This window comes from Chamaea fasciata, unplaced genomic scaffold (genome assembly GCF_029207755.1).
Source record: "Chamaea fasciata isolate MVZ Bird 193981 ecotype frontalis unplaced genomic scaffold, bChaFas1.0.hap1 SCAF_31, whole genome shotgun sequence".
Classification (NCBI taxonomy): domain Eukaryota; kingdom Metazoa; phylum Chordata; class Aves; order Passeriformes; family Sylviidae; genus Chamaea; species Chamaea fasciata.
Genome location: NW_027094116.1, coordinates 2,444,967 through 2,464,999, shown reverse-complemented (window position 1 = coordinate 2,464,999; position 20,033 = coordinate 2,444,967). Strand labels below are relative to the sequence as shown.

The window sequence follows — 20,033 nt, the reverse complement described above, 5'->3', positions numbered from 1 at the left end:
GGGGGTCCCCGAAGCCCCTCACGGGCTCCCGCCGCCTCAGAGCCCCGGCCCCCGCCCTCTCGGCCCCGCCCTACCGGACCCGCCCCCTCTATTGCCACGCCCCTATCACGACCCCCGCCCGTCTCACCGAAGCCCCGCCCTTTCCGCCTCTGTCCCGCCCCCCCCGCCGCGGCCTCACAAAATGGCGGCCCCCGGCAGCGAGCCCGGGAGGCGGCGGAAGGATACAGGACTCACAACAAAAGAGTCCTCCGAGGCGGCGGGGAAAGATCGGGCTGGTTCCCGCGCTCTCTGTGCCGCAGCGGGACCTGTGGGGAATGTGCGGATTCTCCTTCTTTTCTCCGCCGTCCTCCCGGCCCTGGGGCCGTCGGGCGGGGCCTGGCACGGGAGCGTTTTCCTCTGGCGGAAGGATAGCAAACAGTAGAGAGGGATGTTTGTGGTTTAGATCCGGCAGAGGCGTTTGTGCGCCAAGTATAAAATGGCGGCGGCGCCGCCTCTCTGGGCTGGGTTGGTTTGGGTGTTTTGAACCTTTTGTAATTAGAGTTTGTAAATAAATCTCTATTTATATGTGTGTATGTCAGTAGTTTGAGCGTACCTGTCCCCTCCTGTGCCTTCCAGCCCAGGATTTAGCTCCCCTCAGGCGGCCAAAGCCCCCTGTCCAAGGTGTGTTACTCCCTTGGGTGCCCCGACTTGCCCAAAATGCCCTTCTTTTGAGGAAAAATTGGAGCTCTGGGGCCTGTTTCTTCTCTGGGGTGTTTTCCTGTGAGGCTTGGAAAAGCTGAAGTGTAAATAATGTCCTTAATGTGCTTATAATAATCCTTCAGGCTTAGTTTTTCCATGCCTAAGTCTTCCACAGCATGTGCAGGGACATAGGGGTGAGTTCTCCCCTCACTGTAAAGAGATTTGAGACATTTTAATGCCAAAGAACTTGATATCAGTCTATATGTCCACAGGAATATGGATGGATTTTAACTGATTTTATTTAAAGTTTCATAATAAATACTTCTCCTGCAGGTTTTCCTAGCTGGGAACACAGAAGTCAAACAGGTCTGCAGAGGGAGAGTTTACATTTTCACCTCTGGTTTTACACAGATGGTTCAAAATCAGCACACTTGATTATTTCTGGAGATTACAGGAGAGCCACATCCAATTTTCATAGTAGAATGCAGATTTTTTCCGATTTTTGCCTATTTCTGGCACTTTTGAAGTGCTGCCTCAGCCTGCCCCCAGCCACACACCCCTCAGCTCTCAGGATGATTTTGGATGCTCCACATCGCTTCATCCCAATCAAATCCAAAAAAAAGCACATTCAAGAACACAAACCGATCCCGGAAAACAATCTTGGGGAAGGAAAGAAACCTGTTTAAAGCCAAAAATTATTCCAGGCTGGCTTTTCCCCGTTTTGAGATGATGCTCAGAAATAAACCTCAGCAGGTGAAAAATCTCCCCGGAGAAAACTCAAGGCTTCCCACTTGAATGAATGCAGCAGTGTTTGTTGTTGTTTTCAGAGTGATTGATTAAGTGGGTGGAAAACCTGAAATATTTTCCTTTGGGGTAAGATCAAACTAAATTCTCCATCTTTCAGCTCTGCCCCATCACCCTTCCAGACCCCACGATGTACCCAGCGTCTGCCCCAGTAAGGAGTTGCACTGGGAATAAAACCACGTGGGGCACTAAAAAATCCAATTTGGGGCAATAAACACCCAGCCTTGACCCCACCAAGCGAGGTCAGAGCATTTCCATGCCTATGTTCCCTCCTGGATGTAATATTTTCAGCTTGGGCGCATACCACAAGGCTCAAAGTGATTCTTTTTCTCAAGAAGAAGGTTTGTGCTGATATCTTGGGCACATCCCTGCCTCTTCCACCTTGCATTCCCGAGGGGAAGGTTAAGGGACGACGCAGATTTTTGAGAAATTGGGCCAGGGGAGCAGAGAGGGTCAGTGCTTCTTGCAAAACGAGGGCGATTCCCACTGCTCCTCCGCTGCCCCGTCTGCACAAATGAGTTTCTTAAAAAAGCACATGAGAAATGAGCTGAGAAATCGTCACACAGGGCGGGGGACAGCCACGGTCACACTGACACGGGGAGAGTGGCACCTCCCAAACCCTCTGGAAAAGGAGAGGGACGATGGGGGGTTGTTTCTGCCCCCTCCCCTCGTGTTTGCCCCTGGTGCTGTCACCCCCCACCGGCCCCGTTGTGATTCCAGGAGGAAAAGGGGGAGAGGGGTTGGAGATTTTCAGGGAGCCCATCGCCGTCAAGGCTGCGGTGAGCTGCTGAGTGCATTAGCGATGGCAAAACTGCCCAGAAACCAAAAAAAAAAAAAAACCAAACCAAACAAACAAACCCCAACCCAACAGCCTTCCAAACTGACAACAAAACCAAGTCCTGGCATGCCTGGCGGAAAGAGAGCGAGCAGCCGGGGTAAGGACAGGCAGGAAGGGCTTCAAATTAAATCGAAATCTAAGGAGCTGATGCTGGCAATGGGAGCTCGCCAGAAGTTAAAGCTGTTGAACTGCAGCAGACTGTCCTCTTCCTGGGCGAGGTCCTGGCTGCCTCGGTCCCCGAGCTTGCCCAGCCCTCCCTTGGGCTTGTAGAGGGGCCATGTCTGCGAGCCCCAGCCCCTCCAGCTCGGCCATGTCCAGCCGCGGGATCGGCATCCTCCAGTAGATGAAGGAGTCATACTGGCTGCTGATGGTGTCCAGCATTTTCAGGCTGTGAAGGGCGTGAGGGGAAAGAAGAGGAGGAGAAAAGCTCTACCAAAGACACAGGAGCTGCCCCCAAGGTGGCCAGAAATCTCGGGTGTTGCCGTGTTGACCCTGCCCCATGGGATAACCCCCAAGAAGGAGCTGATGGGGTAGGAGAGCATGGGGCCGTGGAGGTTTGGTTCTAGGCTGGGTCTGGCTGCAGGCTCGAGCTCTGCCAGAGTTTTATCCACAGCCTTGGGCACGGCCCTTCCCTGCACCGTAATTTGGAAGGGGCCCCAAGGGACCTGTCACCCCGTGCCTCAGTTTCCCCATCCCGACAGCGTGGGAGGGGACGGCAGGGTGGGGATTCTCCCCTTCGCAGCTGCTCCTCCTGAAACCCAGAGGTGGGAAAGCAGCATCCGAACGAACTCTTTCCCCACCACCACCCGCACACACCCTTTCCCTGTGCCGAGGCAGCGGGCAGTGAGGGGGGGTCCCTGCGCAGCCCCCGATCCCACCCCGTCCCTCCCTCCCGTGACCGAACCCTCTAGAAAGGGCTGGAAGGAGCCTCGCCCGGCATTCCCACCACACCCCACCCACCCCTGCAGTGCCATCCATCCACCCCTGCTGCAGGATTCCCCCTGCAGCCCCACCCCGATCCACCAAAAATTGGGAAAGAGCAGGACAAGACGTGGATCAGCTTCTTCCTCGCGGCGGGAGCTGAGTCACTGCCTGGCTTCTCCCTGGCAGGATTATGTCATTCACCTCCTCGACTGGTATCGGAGGTGGGGGAAAAAGCAGGACTAACCCAAAACATCCTCGTTTTCCTGCTGATTCCCCGTCTTAAACCTCGGCAGGCAGAATTCTCAAGGATGATTCAGGCGTACTTTGGATCGTGCCCTGTCTGTGCGATGAGGGCTGATCAGCTGCTAAATTTAAGGTTCTGGGTGTCGCTCAGAGGCTGTGAAAGGCTCCTGTGTCACCCCCTCTGGGTAAACTGAGCCACAGGACTTTAAAATAGTCTCTTCCCTGGGAATTTATTTTATTTATTAAAATAGTCTCTTCCCTGGGGGTCCATCCCTAGGGATCTACCCGTGAGTTTTTCGCAGCGCAACAGCAGAGAATTATTAATGGTGATGGGTGTTGCGGACACGGATTTTTAAGCTTCAAAGGGTGAAAAATCGGAGTGGCAAGAGAGTGGGAAAGAGAATTTAGTGGCAAGTAAAAGAATCAAATACCCAGTAAAAGGGAATGAATATGGGGGAAAACCCCCTCTCGTGTTGCGTGTCACCCCTAAAAAAGAGCATTTCCCACGGGGTCCCTGTGGTCTGCTCATCCCATGGAAGCAAAACCACCTTTACCCACTCAGTCCCCGCTGGCTGTGGCTTATTTCCCCCCTCAGAAAAGAAATTCCCAACGCCCCAAACCCTTTCCCGAATCAAACGCATCCTGCGGCCGAGCATCCTTCCCGCTCGGCATCCCTTACCTGCGGCGGGTGGCCGGGTGAGCTCGGTGCCGGCCGCGCTCTTTGTGCCGGGAGCCGCGGGGCGCTGCAGCGTCGCTTTTGTCTGCTGGCGCGGCTGGGTCTGCAATGCAGCCCCTCGAACTGCCCTTCCTCGTGGGGGGAGGATGATGATGGCAGATGAGTCAGCGGCTCCCACCCGCGCCGGGGAGGGGGAGGGACGGCAGGGGCGGAGGCGCGGGGGGGATCCTGCGCGCTGGACCCCCAAGACGAGGATATATTAAACCTGCCAGCGAGTCCCGGATCAGTGCTGAAGCCCTCAGCTCCGTGTTGGGGGGAATAACGGGGCGTTTTCCGTCCACGAGGAGCTGGGAAATATTTCTTTTACCTGCACGTGTAGAGATGGGGGTGCTGTGGTACCCCCAGACCTTGGAGGACGCTGTGCAGGTCAAACACAGGGAAATTTGGCTCAAAGAAACCCCAAAAAATGTGTTGCCTTTTTTTTTTTTTTTAATTTTATTTTTAAAATCTGAGGCTGAGAGTATTTGGTCCTAAGGTCACACGGCAAAAATATCGCAGCTTTGTGGCTGAAGCCAGGCGTGGAGCTAGGAATAGGAGACACCCAAAACTGGCATCACTGCCAGGGCTGAGGGGGGCTTCACCCAGGGTGGGGGCACCTCACACTCCCCTTTCACCCACAGCTGATGCCAGGTGTCAGAGGGGAACACAGAAAACCCCGATGCAACCCCTCAGACTGGGGAATCTCCCTGCCCCAGCACCACTGCGACCCCACACACCCTTCTGCGGGGGCCCAGGCCAGATCCATACACCTGAGAGGCTGAGGGCAGCCCTTGCCCTCCTCTCCCCGGGCTTTGCCTGAGATCAACATTCCTTTGGTGCTTTAGGGGTTTTTTTCCTTCCGTTTTCCTCCCTGTTCCCTGCATGCAGCTCATTTCTCATGGTGCCAAGCTGTTCTGCCAGTGCTCGGCTTTCAGCCAGACTATTTCTGCCTCCTCCTCCTCCTCCCTCTTCCTCCTCCTTCTCCTCTTCCAGCACTGTCATGGGCAAAGAGGACCATGTTCCCTGCTCCAAAATAGACCTGGGTCTCAGCTCAGCCCCTCCAGCACTTGGCACAGAGAAAATCCCAGCTGGGAGCCCTTTGGAGGATGCTGATCCCTCCAAGGGGTTGAGCTGCTGTTTTTAAGGGGCCATGGGGTGCAGTCTGGCTGAGCAGCTTCATCACAAGCTGGAGGTCACCCCGTCTCCCTCGCCCTTTGGGGTCTCTGTCACCTGCTCACGCGTGACAGCCCCAAGACTGCGATGTCCCTCTCTGGGAAGGGGCCTGGGGCTGAGCCCCCAAGGGGACGTAGCATTGATGGCACTGCTCTGGGCTCTGCGGTTTTGGGAGGGCTGCAAGGGGGACAGTGTCTTCTGGCAGCACAAACACCAAAAATTAAAAAAAAAAAAAGGGCTCTTCAGCTGAAATGAGGTCACAAACACTTGGGATATTATCAGCCAGGGCCACCCGATGGCTGGGGACAGGCGTGGGACAGAGACCCGACTGAGTGGGGACAGTGCTGCCTTGTTCAGGATTGCTCGAGTGGGAGCAGCGGGGATGGTTGGGATTTGGGGGCTGACACAGGAAGGGACACTCTGGGGCTCACACAGGGCTGTCTCCCGTGTGGGACCCTCCAGGTGCGTTGGGGACCTGCAGGAGGGGACAGCCCAGAAGTCACAGTCCAGTTTGGCCAGTGACTGGAGCCACAGGACTGCGTCAGCAGCTGCGGCAGTGGCGGTGGCAGGACTGTGGTGGTGGCCACAGGGTTGTGCAAGCGGAAGGGCACGGAGCTGGAAATGGTGAAACCACTGCAGGGTGGTCTGGGGGTTCCCACGCCTTTGGGTGCCCCGCGGGCTCTGGTGTATCCATGGGAAAAGCGGGCGTAAGGCTCGGGGGCAAATGGGAGCACAACCAGGACTTGCTGGGGACCCCAGAATTGCCAGGCACCCCCAGCCCTACCTGGTCCCCTGGGACTGCCCCAGTGCTCCTGGAAACCCCAAGCCCCTCAACCCGCAGCCGGGGACCCCCAGCCTTAACAGGACCTCAAGAACCCCCAGTCCCTCCGGGACCCTGGAGACTCCCATTCCTACTGGGACCCCCATTCCTACCGGGGCCCCGGGACCCCTATTCCTACCGGGGCTGCAGGGCCCCCGTTCCTGCCGGGGCCCCGGCTCCCCCCGTTCGTACCGGGCCCCCGGCCCGCCGCCCCTGCAGTCCCGGCGGTGCCCGCGGAGGGCGCTGTGCCGGGGCTAGGGCCGGGCCGAGCCGAGCCGCGCCGGGCGGCGGGAGCTGCGCCGCGTCCGCACCGGGCCACGCCTGGGCTGCGAGCGGGGCACCGGCACCGGCACCGGCTCCGCCACCCGCACCGCCACCGGCACCTCCCGGCCAGGCCGGGGCTGCGAGCCGGGCACCGGCACCGGAACCCGCACCGGGATCAGGACCCCCGAGCCACGCCTGAGGCTGCGAGCGGGGACCGGGACCCGCACCGGCACCGGGACCCGCACGGGGATCGGGACCAGAACTGCCGGGTCGCACTTGGGGCCGCTGCGAGCCGGACACCGGCACCGGGACTTCCGAGCCACGCCTGGGGCTGAGAGCCGGACACCGGTACCGGGACCCGCTCCCGCACCGGGATAGGTAATGGGGCCGCCACCGGGACGGGAACCGGGCCCGCCCGGGGCTGCGGCCCCGCGGAAGGGCCCCGGGACCGCCGTAGGAAGGCGGAAAGGGGACCGGGATCGGCACCGGAACGGGAGCGGGGCGGCGGGACGACCCCCCTTGAGCTCGCTGGGCAGCCGGGGAGTCCCCCCGGGATCCCAGCCCCACCGGGACCACCGGGATCCCGAGGCCTGCCGGGTCCCGCCGAACTTACCAGGACCTCCCTACCCTACCGGGACCCCCGGCGTCCCAAACCCCGCCGGGACCCCTTAAGTCCCCGGAGCCCCGCGGGTCCCCACCGTGTCCGCAGCCCTTGCCCCGGGGGTCGCAGCCGGGACCGCCCCACGCGAGTTAAGTTCGCCTCCCACTTTGCGGCCCCATGGCGGGGTCCCGGGCCCGCAGCCGGGCCGCCCAGGGCTCTCCCCCCCGTGCCCCCGCGTCCCCCCCACGCCGGCCTTCCGTGGACCCCGGCGGGTGCCTGGGCGTGGGTGAGCCCGGTGCCGGGGGCTCGGAGCGGGCCCCCCCTGCCCGGAGCCCGCGGGTGACGCAGAGCCCATGGTGCTTTCCCAACCGGGAAGTCGTTTCGCCTGTGCCGGCACGGGCCGGGCCCGAAGCCGCCCTGCCCGGGGCCACCGAGCTGCCCGGGCGGGCTGAGCCCGGACACGGCTCATCGCACGGGTGGCTGAGGGCGTGCGGGGGCCGTGAGACCCCCCGGGCGCGGATCGGGGCGCCGGCAGCCCGCGGGACCCGAGCAGAGCCGCCCGGAGCCGGGGCAGCAGCCGGAGCCCCCAGCCAGGACGTGAGGCCCCGGCGGGTGCCCGGGAGGGTTTGCGGGCCGGGGGGGTCCGGGCCGGGGGGACCCCTGGAGGGTTCCGCGGGGAGTCACCGGGGGCCCGTGCGAGGCCGGGCCGGCTCCCGGGGCTCCCCAGGGAGGGTCCTCATCCCCCGGGAGCGGGTGCGGTGCCGAGTTCGGGAGGTTCCTCCCCGGCGAGGCCCTTCCGCGGCACCGCCGGATCCCGGCGCTTTCCTAAGGAAACCGGGCCGGGAAGGAAAGGCAGCCCCGTCGTCGTCTGCCCCGCGGCCGGGGGAGAGGCCGGCTTTGGCAGGGGGACACGGCGTGGGCACGGAGCCGGTGTGCGCCGAGCGGGACGTGCCGCAGCCTGCCCGTTCTCGGCGGCCGCGCTCCGGGAGGGGCGGCTGGGGGCCGGGGGCTCCCCCGGTTGTGCCAGGCCGGCCGTGCGGGGAGCGGCACGGGGGGCACCCCCCCCGCGGGCCCCGGTGCCGGCAGTGCCCGGTTGTAGGGTCACCCCGTGGGGCCAGGTCGGCGGGGCCGTGCCCAGGCCGGGCTCGCAGCCCCCCGTTCCTGGGGTCTGCCCCGCGGCCCCGCTCCTCCCCGCCGGCAGCAGGAAGTGCAGGCCGGACTTTGGTCCATCCGGTGTCGCCGGCGCACGGGCAGGGGAAGGAACCTTTCCTGTTTGCCGGGGCGGTGGGTCCGGCGCCCACCGGGGACTCTCCCGTGGCTGATAAAGGGCTGTGCTCAGGCCGCGGGCCCTCGTGGGTGGGTGAGTTCCCTGCCGGGCGCTTTTGCAGCAAAGGAGTCGTCTCTCCCTGGCGTGAGGGGAAGCCCCCATTTTGGGGGTGAACCCCCCTTTCCACACCCCCTTGCCCACCCCAGGCAGTACCGGGGGAGTTGGGGATGAAATCCACCAATCCCTGTTTATTTCTCCCCGGTCTGCGCTTCAAAAGCTGGAGAGGAAGAGCTCAACCTCCGGCCCCCTTTCGGAAGGGCCGGGATATTTATAACTGCCTGGCTCAGGGAGTTGGGATTTGCCGTGGCTGCCTCCATCCCCCCCGTCCTGCTGCAGCATCCCCCGGCTGTGTCCTGCCCTGGGCTGGGGGACGGGGCCCGGGGCCCGATCCAGCCCTGGCCATGGGGACAGCTCTGGGGGTCTCCGTGTGATGCCCAGGGTCCCCGGTGTGTCTGCCTGATCCCTGGGGATCTCCTTGCGATGCCAGGCGTCCCCTTGGGTGGTCTGTGCGTGCCCCCAGGGGTCTGCTGGGGGTCTCTGGCTTTTACTGGTTGAGGGGAAGTTGCTTTAGCATTGATCTGGGGAAGTCAGGCCCGGAAGCGTCACCCTCCCTTCCCACTCCCAGCCAGCTGCTCCTCTCCACGCTGCGCCACCCCGACCAGGCGTCCCCATGGAGTGACCCTGCGCCGGGGTCCCGGCAGCTGCGCCAGCGCGGGGGGACGCTGGCTGCCACCACCGCAAGCATGAGCGACTTCTGGCACAAGCTGGGCTGCTGCGTCGTGGAGAAGCCGCAGCCCGTGAGTACCCCCAGCGCAGCCATCTCGGGGAGGGGCGGGGGGTCAGCAGGGGCTGACGGCCTTCATCCCCTTGCAGAAGAAGAGGAGGAGACGGATCGACCGCTCCATGATCGGGGAGCCCATGAACTTCGTCCACCTGACGCACATCGGCTCCGGAGACATGGCTGCGGGAGAGGGGATGCCCATGGTACCCCCACGCTGCGGGCGGGCTGGGGGGGCTCGGTGGGGGAGCTGGGGCTCAGTGTTGGGGTGTTGGGGCTCTGGGTTGGGTGCTGGGTGCTGGTTTTGGGGTGCTGGGTCTCCTGGCTGGGTGAGGGGTGGCACAGGAGGGTGACGGGTCCTCTCTGCAGACCGGTGCTGTCCAGGAGATGAGGTCCAAGGGTGGCCGGGAGCGACAGTGGAGCAACTCCCGCGTGTTGTAGCGTGTGAGTACCAGGCCATGGCACCCCCAGCGTCCCCTTGGAGCCAGCCCCCTCTGCGGAACACCCGCCTGAGCCTCCACCTGGGCGCTCCCATAACCCATCCCCTCGGATCTTGCAGATTCCTGGCTTTTTCAGCCCAAACTTGAACTGCCTGATCCCCCGCTGGAGGAGAAGCCGACCTCGAGTGCTTTAGCCCCGCGGTATTTATGCAGCACCATCCTCACCCAGCTCCCGGTGACTTTGGGTCGTCGTCCCTCTGGAAAATCCCTCCTTCCCGGAGGCCCTGGCCGGTGACACGGGGAGGGAGCGGGGACAGCAGCCCCCACCTCCTGCCCCACCTGGAAAGGACACAGCCACCCCCCTGAACCACGCCAGGAGCTGCCAGGCGCAGCCCACATGTGCCAAACCCTCCCAGTTTTCCCTTTTTCCACCCCTGTGTCTCCCCTGGGCTGCGTGGTGGTGCCTCAGTTTCCCCAGGGAAGCAGCCATGGTGCAGAGGCAGATTTGGTGCCTCCCAGAACATCACAGAGGAGCAAAAGCAGGATTAAGCCCTGACATTCTGGTGCCAAACCAGAATTAAACCCGAGATGTTCTGGTGTCAAACCAGGGTTCGATTTGGAACTGGGATTAAACCCCAAGTCTTTGGAGCAAAACCGGGATTAAACCCCGATGCTTCGGTGCCAAACCAGGATGAAACCCCAGTGCTCGGGCGTCTCGGCGTCACTGAGCCCGCAGTGCCTCCAGCCGGCATTCCCACCGCCGCCAAACCCCCACCTCCCTCCTTTTTTTAGGATGTGCTCCTGTTTCTAAGCTCCAAAACCCACCTGAGCAGCCTCCATGGCCTCGGGCAGGGCCGTGGTGGGGTCCACTCCACCCGGGATTGTCCCTGACCGAGGCCGGACAGGGCCTGACCCGAGAAGGGCTCCGGAATTCAGGCGCGGGTGTACATAGTTTGATTAGCGCCAGGATTAAATATTGAATAGCACGTGCTGGGTGACAGAGCCTCTCCCCTACGCCGTGCTCCGGCGATGCTCCGGTGGGAGCTGGGCTTTTCCAGCCCCGTGGCATGCTGGGGTCAGGTTCTTTTGGGAAAAACATTCCAGCCTTGAAATAAACGCCTTGTGCTGGCCTAAGGGGTGGGTGCACAAGCTGCCCCGGGCTCCTCACTCCCTCCTCTGCTCCTGGAGCAGCCAAATCCACTGGGAAAAGCCAAGCCCACGGATACTCACAGCAGGCAGAGGCCATGACTTTTTATGGCAAAGCCAGTTTCCTCCCGGCGGGGCTGGACTCGGGAGTGTGGCTGCACTGACACCCCCTCCTTGGACACCCCAAAATGTTCCTCTGACCCACCACAGAGGGGATTGCGCCCCCATCTCGAGTGGGGCAGCACCAGACCCATCCCAGAATAAAAGCCAAGAGCCAAAACTGGAAGAAAAGGGAAATTTAGTCCTTGGAAAACAGCGACAATCCTGGACGGCTGCATGTCTGGACCCACCCCCTGCGGGCCCCCTCTGCCCCCCCCGAGGAAGGAAGATCGTTAAGAACTCGTTAACTTCCCCACCCCAATGCCTTCATTAAGGGAGTGCAATTACTGCCCATGGCATCCCCAAAGCCCCACCCTGGGGACCAGTGGGGCAGAGGGAGCCTTTGGGGCAGGGGACAAACCCTGACAAGGGCCGGGAGCTGAGCTCTAACAGAGGCAGCTGCAACCCCCCCACACCCAGGCACCCCACCAGGGCCTTGCTCAGGGACCCCAGCTTCTCACCCAGACCTCAAAAAGAAAGCCAGAGGGTGCCTGCTGCTATTTCGGGGAGCCGGGGGGCTGCCCCACGGCGATGCGGCTGACCCGCTCCAGGACGTCCTGGGGACACAGCGGGGGCACGGCCTGTGCCAGGGGACACTCCTCCACCAGGCTGTTCATGGGCGTGGGCGGGGGCACCACCTCCTCCTCGGGGCCCCCGGCGGCCCCCAGGCCCCCCAGCGCTGCCCGCAGGATGGGCAGCACCTTCTTGCGAGTGGCCACGGCGTTGCCCTGGGCGTAGGCGGCCACGCAGGGCCAGGGGCTGGGCAGCAGCTGCAGCAGCAGGGACGGCGTCGTCGCCTCCTCCAGCGCCCGGCACAGCTGCAGGGCGGCGAGCACGGGGCTGGGACCTCCCCAGCAGCCCCAAAACCGGGAGGTTCTGGGGCGAAGCACAGCTGGGAAGCGCCCAGAGATGCCCCTCCCGACTCACCGTGCTGCGGAGGGGCTCCTGCCGGCTGTAGACCGCCAGCTTCCGGGTGGGCTCGTGGCGTTCGTTGAAGGACACGGCCATGGCCACTAACCCCGCGTAGCCACGGCTCTGGCAGAAAGCCTCCAGGTCCTGCAGCAAGCCAGGCCGGAGCAGGAAGGTCTGGACACAGGGGAGGGGCCTCGGCATCACCGTGATGTCCCCAGTGTGCCGCTCCCTGCCTCAGTTTCCCCCTCAGCCCCAAGTCTCACTTCCAGGTCCTCGAAGACGCCACTGATGGCAATGACCACCTCGTCGTTGGAGAGGACTTTGAGGTCCTTCCGCAGCATCTGCTCCGTTGTCAGCCCTGGGAGGTGGCCAGGGGATGAGGCCCAGGGCACCTTCCTGTCCCCAAGGACAATCTGGGTGCCGCTGCCCCGGCACACACACCTGTGACATCGAACTTGGCCGCCTGCAGGGCTCCGAACACGGCGTCACGGGCCGGCAGCTCCGGGAACCTCTCCTCCAGCAGGGACACGCAGGCCACGTCCCTGGGTGTCACCTTGCCCGCGGCCGGGCTCAGGTTGATGCAGTCCAGCACAATGGTGCCTGCGGGGACGAGCGGGGCCGTGTTGTCACCGTCCCCCGGGGCCGGGGCTCAGCCAGGACCCCCATGCTCACCGTGCAGCAGCGCGGCCGTGGTTCTGTCCAGCACACCCGGGGGGCCCTGGAGGATCCGCTCGGTCACCAGCGTGGCACAGGAGCCCACCGGCTCCACCGTCACCTGGCACGGGGGACCACGGTCCCGCTCCAGCGGCCGGTGGTCCAGGACCGCCACCACGGCCTCTTCCAGGGCAGCGTCGGCACTGGTGGGCAACGGGAAGGGTCACCCCCGGCCGAGCCTGGGAAACCCCTGCGCTCCTTCCCTTCCCTAAAAACACCCCGCAAATGGATCGATTCCACCCACCGCAGGTGGCAAAACCAACCGAGGCCCCGGGCGGGTGGCCCTGGCCGTCCCCGCCGCGCCACCCGCCCGGCTCACCCGGGCAGGACGTGGTGATCCACCAGCGTCAGGGAGAGCAGCCCCGCGTGGTGCAGCCCCCCCAGGTCGATCTCATCCCGAAAGATGAGGGAGGCGGCCGGGATTCCCCGATCCCGCAGCAGGAACGTCGTCTCCGTCCGCAGCGCGAAGTCGGCGCGGGGGATGTTCAGCACCGGCACGAAGGTGGCTTTGGGAGCCGGGGAGGTCTGCGGCGGGGGGTGACACCCGGTGGGGTGACACCCGGCAGGGGGACACCCAGGGAGGTGTCTCCCGGGCCACCCGCAGTCCCCGGGCCAGCGGCCGAGCCTCACCTGGGCCAGGAAATAGGCCAGGGCCAGCGCCGAGACGGTGGAGTCCAAGTCACAGGCCTCGTTGCCCATCACCACGTGGATCTCCTGGTGCTGCCGGATGTGATCCTGCGGGGATGGGAGGCATCAGGCACGGCAGCAGCGCGGCCCCGACCCCCAGAACCCCCAGACCGCTCCCCTGCCCTCATCACAGGTGTTGCCCACAGAATCCACCCTCTGGGCGAGGTCCTGGCATCCCTGGGCCTGGCTGGGATCCTCTTCTGGCACTAAAACCCCGAGGGTTTGGGGCACGTGTGTGAAGTGAGGTGGGTCAGGGTTCCAGGAAAACTCACCTCAGGCACCGACCCCTGTGGGGACAGGGACCATCCCAGCCCCGCAGCCCGGGGAGCATTTAGTGCTTTAACGCATTTGTTCTAGAAATGCTGGCTTTGGGGCTGGTTCTTGCCCAAAACCACGATGCTTCACCCTCTTTTGCTTGCCTGCAGCAGCAGGAAAAACGTGTCACTCCCCCGGGCCCCGTCCCCCGCTGTCACGCCCGCGGGAGCCGCCCCATGCCCAGGCCCTGATTACTGGGACAATTCTCTGCTGCCATAACCCAGATTCACTAATTTTTGGCAGAAGCCGAGGGGAAAAAAACCGAGAGCAGCCGCAGCCCAAACCCCTCGGCAGGTCCGGGATGGGGCCGGGAAACATTTTGGGGTGTCCCTGGTGTCACCACCCCTGGGGCCACCACCCAGCCCACTCCCCGGGCACAGACACCCCGGGCCCCCCGCTTTCCCCGTTCCCGCTGAACCCCAGCCCCGTGGGCGCGCAGTCCAGGGGTGCCCATCTGCCCCCGCACCCCGATTTCCCTGCTGGCTGCTCCCCGGGCACCGCCCGCACCCCAGTCCCGCGGCTCACGGGGCCCGTGCACCGCAGGCCCAGACTCCCCCCAGCCCCCCGTACCTGCAGAGCTGCCCGGCTCCCCGCCACGAACCGCTCCATGACGGCGCCGATCCGCGCCCCGAACCGCCAGGATGACCCCAGAGTAACCCAGTGCGGCCGGGGAGGGCCCAGTACAGCCACGTGTAACTCAGTACAGCCCAGTGCCCCCCAGTACAGACCAGTACAGCCCAGTATAACCCAGGACAGCCCAGTACAACCCAGTACAGCCCGGTACAACCCAGTACACCCCAGTATAACCCAGTACAGCCCGGTACAACCTAGTACACCCCAGTATAACCCAGTACAGCCCGGTACAATCCAGTACAGCCCAGTATAACCCAGTATAACCCAGTACAGCCCAGTATAACCCGGTATAGCCCGGTACAGCCCAGTACAACCCAGTACAGCCCAGTCCACTCCAGTACAGCCCAGCACAACCTAGTACACCCCAGTATAACCCAGTACAGCCCGGTACAGCCCAGTACAACGGAGATTCCCCGGTCTAACCGAGACTCCCCGGTATAACCGAGATTCCCCGGCACAGCCCAGCAGGGCCCGGCCCCGCCCCCCGCGCCGCAGGGGCCGCCGGGAGTGGGCGGGGCCGTTCCCGGCATCCCCCGGGGCGGGGGGGCTCGGGGGCCCCGCATCCGCCCTGGGCCCCCCAAAGCCCTCCGTGACCCCTCCCGAGCCCCGGACCGGCCCAGGCCCCGCTGCCGTCCCCCAACTGCCGCCACCCCAGCCCCGACACCCCGACTTCCCCGGCCGCCGCCGCACCTCAACGCGCGAACCCCCCAAATTCTACCGCACCCCCAAAATTACACCTTTAATCCTCCTCCTCCTCCTCCTCCTCCTCCTTCTCCTCCCCCCGCCCTAAATCCGCCTTCCCGCAGAGCGTGCGTCTGGAGGTGGAAAACAGGCCCGTGAGAGGCTGGGAAGAGGGGGAAAAACAGGGGGAAAAGAAGAAAAAAGAGACAAAAAAAAAATAAGGGGAAGAGGATAAAAGAAGGGACAGATCAAAAAAAAAAATTAGGGGAAAAGGAAGACGAGAGAAGCAAAGGAGGAGCGCGAAGGAATAAAAAAGGAGATTAAAGAGGAAAAAAAAAAGGGGAACGGAGGGAAAAGCGAGGAAAAAAGAAGGAAGAAGAAACAGAAGGAAAAGGGAATAAAGGAGGAAAGAAGGAAAAAAGGCAAGAAAAAAGGTAAAAGGAGGTTTAAAGGGTTGAAAAGGAGGGATAAAGTGAAAAAAATAAGGGGGAAAGGAGGGAAAAAAGAAGGAAAAGTAAGGAAAAGGGGACATAAGGAAAAAGGAGGGAAAACAAGGATTAGGGGAGCAAAACGAAGGAAGAGCAGGGAGAAAACGGCAGGACGGGATCCGAGCGGGGCCCGGGGGACACCGAGGGGCGGCAACACCCCGGGAGCCCCGGACACCCCGGTAACGCCCCGGGACCCCCGGACACCCCCCGGTAACGCCCCGGGACCCCCGGACACCCCCCGGTAACGCCCCGGGACCCCCGGACACCCCCCGGTAACGCCCCGGGACCCGCTCTGGGACACCCCGGTCACACTCCGGGACCCCCGGACCCGCCCCGGTATCCCCGGTCTGGCCGGTCCGTCCGGCCCCGCCGCGGGCTCGGGGCGGAGCCGCGAGTGGGAATTCAAACCCCCATCGTGTTCTCCTGCGCCTGTGCTGCATTTTATTTTATTTTATTTTATTTTATTTTATTTTATTTTATTTTATTTTATTTTATTTTATTTTATTTTATTTTATTTTATTTTATTTTATTTTATTTTATTTTATTTTATTTTCCTGATATTACATCTTGGTTCCTTTCACTTCATGCCGACTTCTGTTGTATTTGTTTAGTGTTTAGTGTCAGTCTGTCAGTTTATAACGAGTGGGTCTATATGTCTGTGGTAATTTACTTAATTATCAACCCTATTTATTTATCCATCTAGTTACCCACCAAAGCGTTTCCCTGCTATTTGCTTAATTAATAAAACTCCTTATTTATCGCCTCAACTCCCTGACTATCAGGACTATTTATTATCTATATTATTTTATTTACCTAAGTTTGTTTGTTTGCTTACTTATTTTTAAAATGGCATATTTATAGTGTTTAATGGGTGTTTGTTTGGTCGGTTTGTTTACAGGGCTTTCCAGAGGGCCCGGGACCCCACGTGTGGCAGGATTAGGGGCTCAGAAGATTCCTGGTGAGCTGGAGGGGGACTGGGGTAGCCAGGGCAGAAAACCCGGGGTTCGAAAGTGAAATTTGACAATTAATTTTCTTGACTTTCCGAATCTCTTGCCTATTTCAAAGCCAAAATTTCAAATTCCTTCGTCCCTTTAAAAGCCAGGTTTTCCGATTTTCTTGGCTGTTAAACCCCCAAAGCTGCCAAATCTCCCGACAATTTCAAATTCATAAACTTCATATATATGAATATATATATAAAAATATATATATTTATGTATTTCCCTCCAATATCCCAGTTTTCCCTCCTAAGGCCGAGATTTGGGATGCGGCTGCTCCTGGACAGCCCCGCAGCGTTCCCAGGAGCCTGATCGGAGCCAGAGCAGCGCGGCCCCGCGGGACGGTCCCATGGAGCAGGAGGGGACACTGCCGGCCACCCCCGGCGGGCAGGGGACACCCCAGCCCCCGGAGGAGGGAGGTGGTGGGGACAGAACCCCCGGTGTTGGTGGGGACAGAACCCCCAGTGCTGGGGAGGAAATCTCCGGTGTCGGGGACGGAATTCCCAGTGTTGGGGAGGAAATCTCCAGTGTCGGGGACACAATCCCTGGTGTTGGGGATGGAATTCCCAGTGTTGGGGATGGAATTCCCAGTGTCAGGGACAGAATTCCCAGTGTCGGGGACACAATCCCCGGTGTTGGGGAATCAATCCCCCATGCTGGGGACACAATCCCCGGTGTTGGGGACACAATCCCCGGTGTTGGGGACACAGTCCCCGGTGTCGGGGGCACAATCCCCCATGCTGGGGACACAATCCCCGGTGTTGGGGACACAATTCCCGGTGTCGGGGGCACAATCCCCCATGCTGGGGACACAATCCTCAGTGTCAGGGACACAATCCCCGGTGCCGGCCGGGAGAGCCCTGCCCTGGCCGAGGGGGGATCCGGGCAGCCGCAGGGGGTCTCCGGCCCCGAGGGACCCCCGGGAGGCTCCCCCAAGGAGCAGCCCCTGCAGGAGGGGGGTTCCTCGCCGGGTGCCCCCCCGGGAGCCGCGGCCGAGCCGTCCCGGGCCCAGCCCCCCGCCCGGGAGGAGGATTTTTACTGCGTGAAGTGGATCAGCTGGAAAGGGGAGCGGACACCGGTGGTCACCCAGAGCGAGAACGGGCCCTGCCCGCTCCTGGCCATCATCAACATTCTCCTCCTGCAGTGGAAGGTAAGCGGGGTCTGGGGGGGCTCCGGGGGGGCTGTTGGGGGGTTCTCCCCAAATCCCGAGGGGAAGGATGGTCCCCAGCCTCCTCCGACTGCTCCCAGGTGAAGCTGCCCCCGCAGAAGGAGGTGATCACAGCCGAGGAGCTGATGGCACATTTGGGTGAGTGGGGACCCCACATCCCTGCTCTGGCGCCAGGAATGGGGTGGGGGCTCCGCTGGGACCCCCCCATTCCCGCCCCAGTGCCGGGACTGGGGTGACCCCTCTGCCTCGCAGGGAATTGCATCCTGGCCACCCAACCCCGGGACACCTCTGAGGGGCTGCAGCTGAACTTCCAGCAGGTGAGGAGCAGCCCCAGGACATCCAGCCCCGGGGAGCTCGGCTGGCTGCCGGATTTGGGGTGGCACCTCCAGGAGCGACCCCCCCGTGTTTCTCCTGCCCCCCAGAACATCAGTGACAGCATGACAGTCCTGCCGAAGCTCTCCACGGGGCTGGACGTCAACGTGAGGTTCACGGGGGTCTCCGATTTCGAGTACACCCCCGAGTGCATCGTCTTCGACCTCCTCAACATCCCTCTCTACCACGGCTGGCTGGTGGACCCCCAGGTGAGCCCCCCACCTGGCTGGTGGCGTCCCTGGGGCCGTGGAAGTGATCCCAGGGCTGGAGAGCTCTGCTGTGAGGAGCTGGGGCCCATCCCGGCCCATGTCCCATCCCGTGTCCCCTCCCTGGGAGTGCTCAGTGCCAGGTCGGACAGGGCTTGGAGCAGCCTGGTCTAGCGGGAGGTGTCCCTGCCAGTGGTTTGGGGGGCTCCAGATGATCCCAGAACATCCCAACCCAAACCCCTCTGTGGTGTTTGGGATGAGGCTTTGAACCTGAGCCAGCGCGTGTCTCCCGTGGCCGTGGCAGGAGGTTGCACCGGGTGGTCTTTGAGCGTCCCTTCCCTCCCTGACCCCTCTGGCTCCATCCCCCTTTCCCTGCCGTCCCACAGAGCCCGGAGCAGGTCCAGGCCGTGGGCAGGCTCAGCTACAACCAGCTGGTGGAGAAGATCATCACCTGCAAGCAGGCCAGCGACTCCAGCCTGGTGAGCGAAGGTAAGGGCCCCGCTCCCTCCCCGCGGGCCCCGGGGCCCCGGCAGCCCCGCCACGGCGCCGCTGTCCCCGCAGGGCTGGTGGCCGAGCAGTTCCTCGAGTCCACGGCGTCGCAGCTGACGTTCCACGGGCTGTGCGAGCTCACGGCGCGGGCCCGCGAGGGCGAGCTCGGCGTCTTCTTCCGCAACAACCACTTCAGCACCATGATCAAGCACAAGGTGCGGCCCCAGACCCCGCCGGGCCCCCCCCGAGCGCCCGCCAGGGCTGACTGTCCCCTGTCCCTTCTCCCCAGGGCCACCTTTACCTGCTGGTGACGGACCAGGGCTTCCTGCACGAGGAGGGGGTGGTGTGGGAGAGCCTGCACAGCGTGGATGGGGACAGCTGCTTTTGTGACACCGAGTTCCACCTCAGCCACGCCCCGGGCAAGGAGGGGGCCACGGCCGCCCCCCCGGACCACCGGCTGCAGCAGAGCCAGGTGGACCAGGTAGGGGACAAGCGGTGGCAGCGGGGGACACCTGAGCCCCATCCCGGCCCCACGGGGGGATCCTGCGGGTGCTGACCCCCCCTCTTTGTGCTCCTCTCTCTGCCAGGATTACATGGTGGCCCTGTCCCTGCAGCAGGACCCCCTGCTCACCCCCTCCGTGCTCAGCGACCTGGAGCTGGCGCGGCAGCTGCAGCACGAGGAGTACCAGCAGCACCATCCTCATCCTCAGCCCGCTCCTTCCCAGCTGCTGCCAGCGCAGGTCAGCCGGTGTCCCCCGCGCTGCTGGGGGTGCTGGTGGCCCCCGGGGTGTCTGCGGGCCCCTGCGGGTCCCGCCACGCCCCAGCACTGTCCCTGTCCCCGCAGGTGGGCGGGCGTGTGGCCGGAGAGCGGCGGCCGCGGCAGCGGCCGGATCTGGACTGTACCCTCCTGTAGCACCTCGTGGGGTCCCCACGCCCGCAGCCCCCCGAGCTCTGCATCCTCCAGGGAGATCCTGCGGGCTGGACACACGGATGAGGGGTGACCGTCTGGGCCCCCCCCGGACCACCCCGAAATTCCCAGTGGCCTTAACACAGGGGGGTCCCACTCAGGGGGAGCCCCCTGGGGGGGTCCCGCACCTCGGTCCATGCTCTGAGACACGGGTGGACGTGTGGCTGGGGGGCACACGTGCACCCTCCCGCGCAAAATGTGGCCTTAGCCCTTGGCAAGTAAAGGACTTGTCCCCCTGCACACGGATCTGGCACCCTGACATCAGTGCGGGTTTCTGTGCTCCACGGACACGCGGCTTTGGGGAGATTTGGGGGCGTTGGGGTCGCGGATCCTCCGCCCCGCACGGACACGCGGGTTTGGGAGCCCGTCCGTGGGGTGCAGTGGCGCGGCGCGGCCACCGGGGGGCGACAGGGGCGAGTGGGGTCCGTGGGGCTCCATGGGGGCACAAACGGGGCGCGTGGGGGGGCCGGGGGGAGCCAAGGGCACGCGCGGGGCC

At 62.9% G+C, this 20,033-nt stretch overlaps 4 protein-coding genes across 6 annotated transcripts; 2 read left to right on the top strand and 2 right to left on the bottom strand.

Moving 5' to 3' along the window:
- Window positions 1–959: 959 nt before the first annotated feature.
- Window positions 960–4,221, bottom strand: MLLT11 (MLLT11 transcription factor 7 cofactor). Its single transcript, XM_066206885.1, is given in 3 exon segments — window positions 960–2,592; window positions 2,594–2,708; window positions 4,167–4,221. Coding segments are annotated over 2 exon segments (261 nt in total). The 5' UTR covers window positions 2,702–2,708; window positions 4,167–4,221; the 3' UTR covers window positions 960–2,439.
- Window positions 4,222–6,659: 2,438 nt separating this feature from the next.
- Window positions 6,660–10,591, top strand: CDC42SE1 (CDC42 small effector 1). The gene is made up of 5 exons (XM_066206915.1): window positions 6,660–6,837; window positions 9,013–9,184; window positions 9,261–9,371; window positions 9,535–9,609; window positions 9,725–10,591. Exons 2-4 carry the CDS (start codon window positions 9,131–9,133, stop codon window positions 9,604–9,606), a joined length of 237 nt encoding a protein of 78 aa, XP_066063012.1. The 5' UTR covers window positions 6,660–6,837; window positions 9,013–9,130; the 3' UTR covers window positions 9,607–9,609; window positions 9,725–10,591.
- Window positions 10,592–11,032: 441 nt separating this feature from the next.
- Window positions 11,033–14,197, bottom strand: PRUNE1 (prune exopolyphosphatase 1). Of its 2 annotated transcripts, XM_066206914.1 has the most exons (9): window positions 14,109–14,197; window positions 13,496–13,642; window positions 13,167–13,271; window positions 12,856–13,061; window positions 12,495–12,679; window positions 12,264–12,422; window positions 12,086–12,180; window positions 11,838–11,996; window positions 11,033–11,728 (listed from the first exon to the last, which is right to left on the bottom strand). In XM_066206914.1, the coding sequence occupies exons 3-9, from the start codon at window positions 13,233–13,235 to the stop codon at window positions 11,408–11,410; spliced, it is 1,194 nt and encodes a 397-aa protein (XP_066063011.1). In that variant the 5' UTR covers window positions 13,236–13,271; window positions 13,496–13,642; window positions 14,109–14,197; the 3' UTR covers window positions 11,033–11,407. The 2 variants fall into 2 exon arrangements, with proteins under 2 accessions (XP_066063011.1, XP_066063010.1); XM_066206913.1 differs by lacking the exon at window positions 13,496–13,642 and having other exon boundaries at window positions 14,109–14,193.
- A 998-nt stretch (window positions 14,198–15,195) lies between these two features.
- On the top strand, window positions 15,196–19,783 carry MINDY1 (MINDY lysine 48 deubiquitinase 1). Of its 2 annotated transcripts, none has more exons than XM_066206911.1 (11): window positions 15,196–15,286; window positions 16,239–16,298; window positions 16,576–17,485; window positions 17,584–17,641; window positions 17,756–17,820; window positions 17,926–18,084; window positions 18,468–18,570; window positions 18,643–18,785; window positions 18,860–19,051; window positions 19,158–19,310; window positions 19,415–19,783. In XM_066206911.1, the coding sequence occupies exons 3-11, from the start codon at window positions 16,685–16,687 to the stop codon at window positions 19,481–19,483; spliced, it is 1,743 nt and encodes a 580-aa protein (XP_066063008.1). In that variant the 5' UTR covers window positions 15,196–15,286; window positions 16,239–16,298; window positions 16,576–16,684; the 3' UTR covers window positions 19,484–19,783. The 2 variants fall into 2 exon arrangements, with proteins under 2 accessions (XP_066063008.1, XP_066063009.1); XM_066206912.1 differs by having other exon boundaries at window positions 15,202–15,286; window positions 16,590–17,485.
- Window positions 19,784–20,033: the final 250 nt, after the last annotated feature.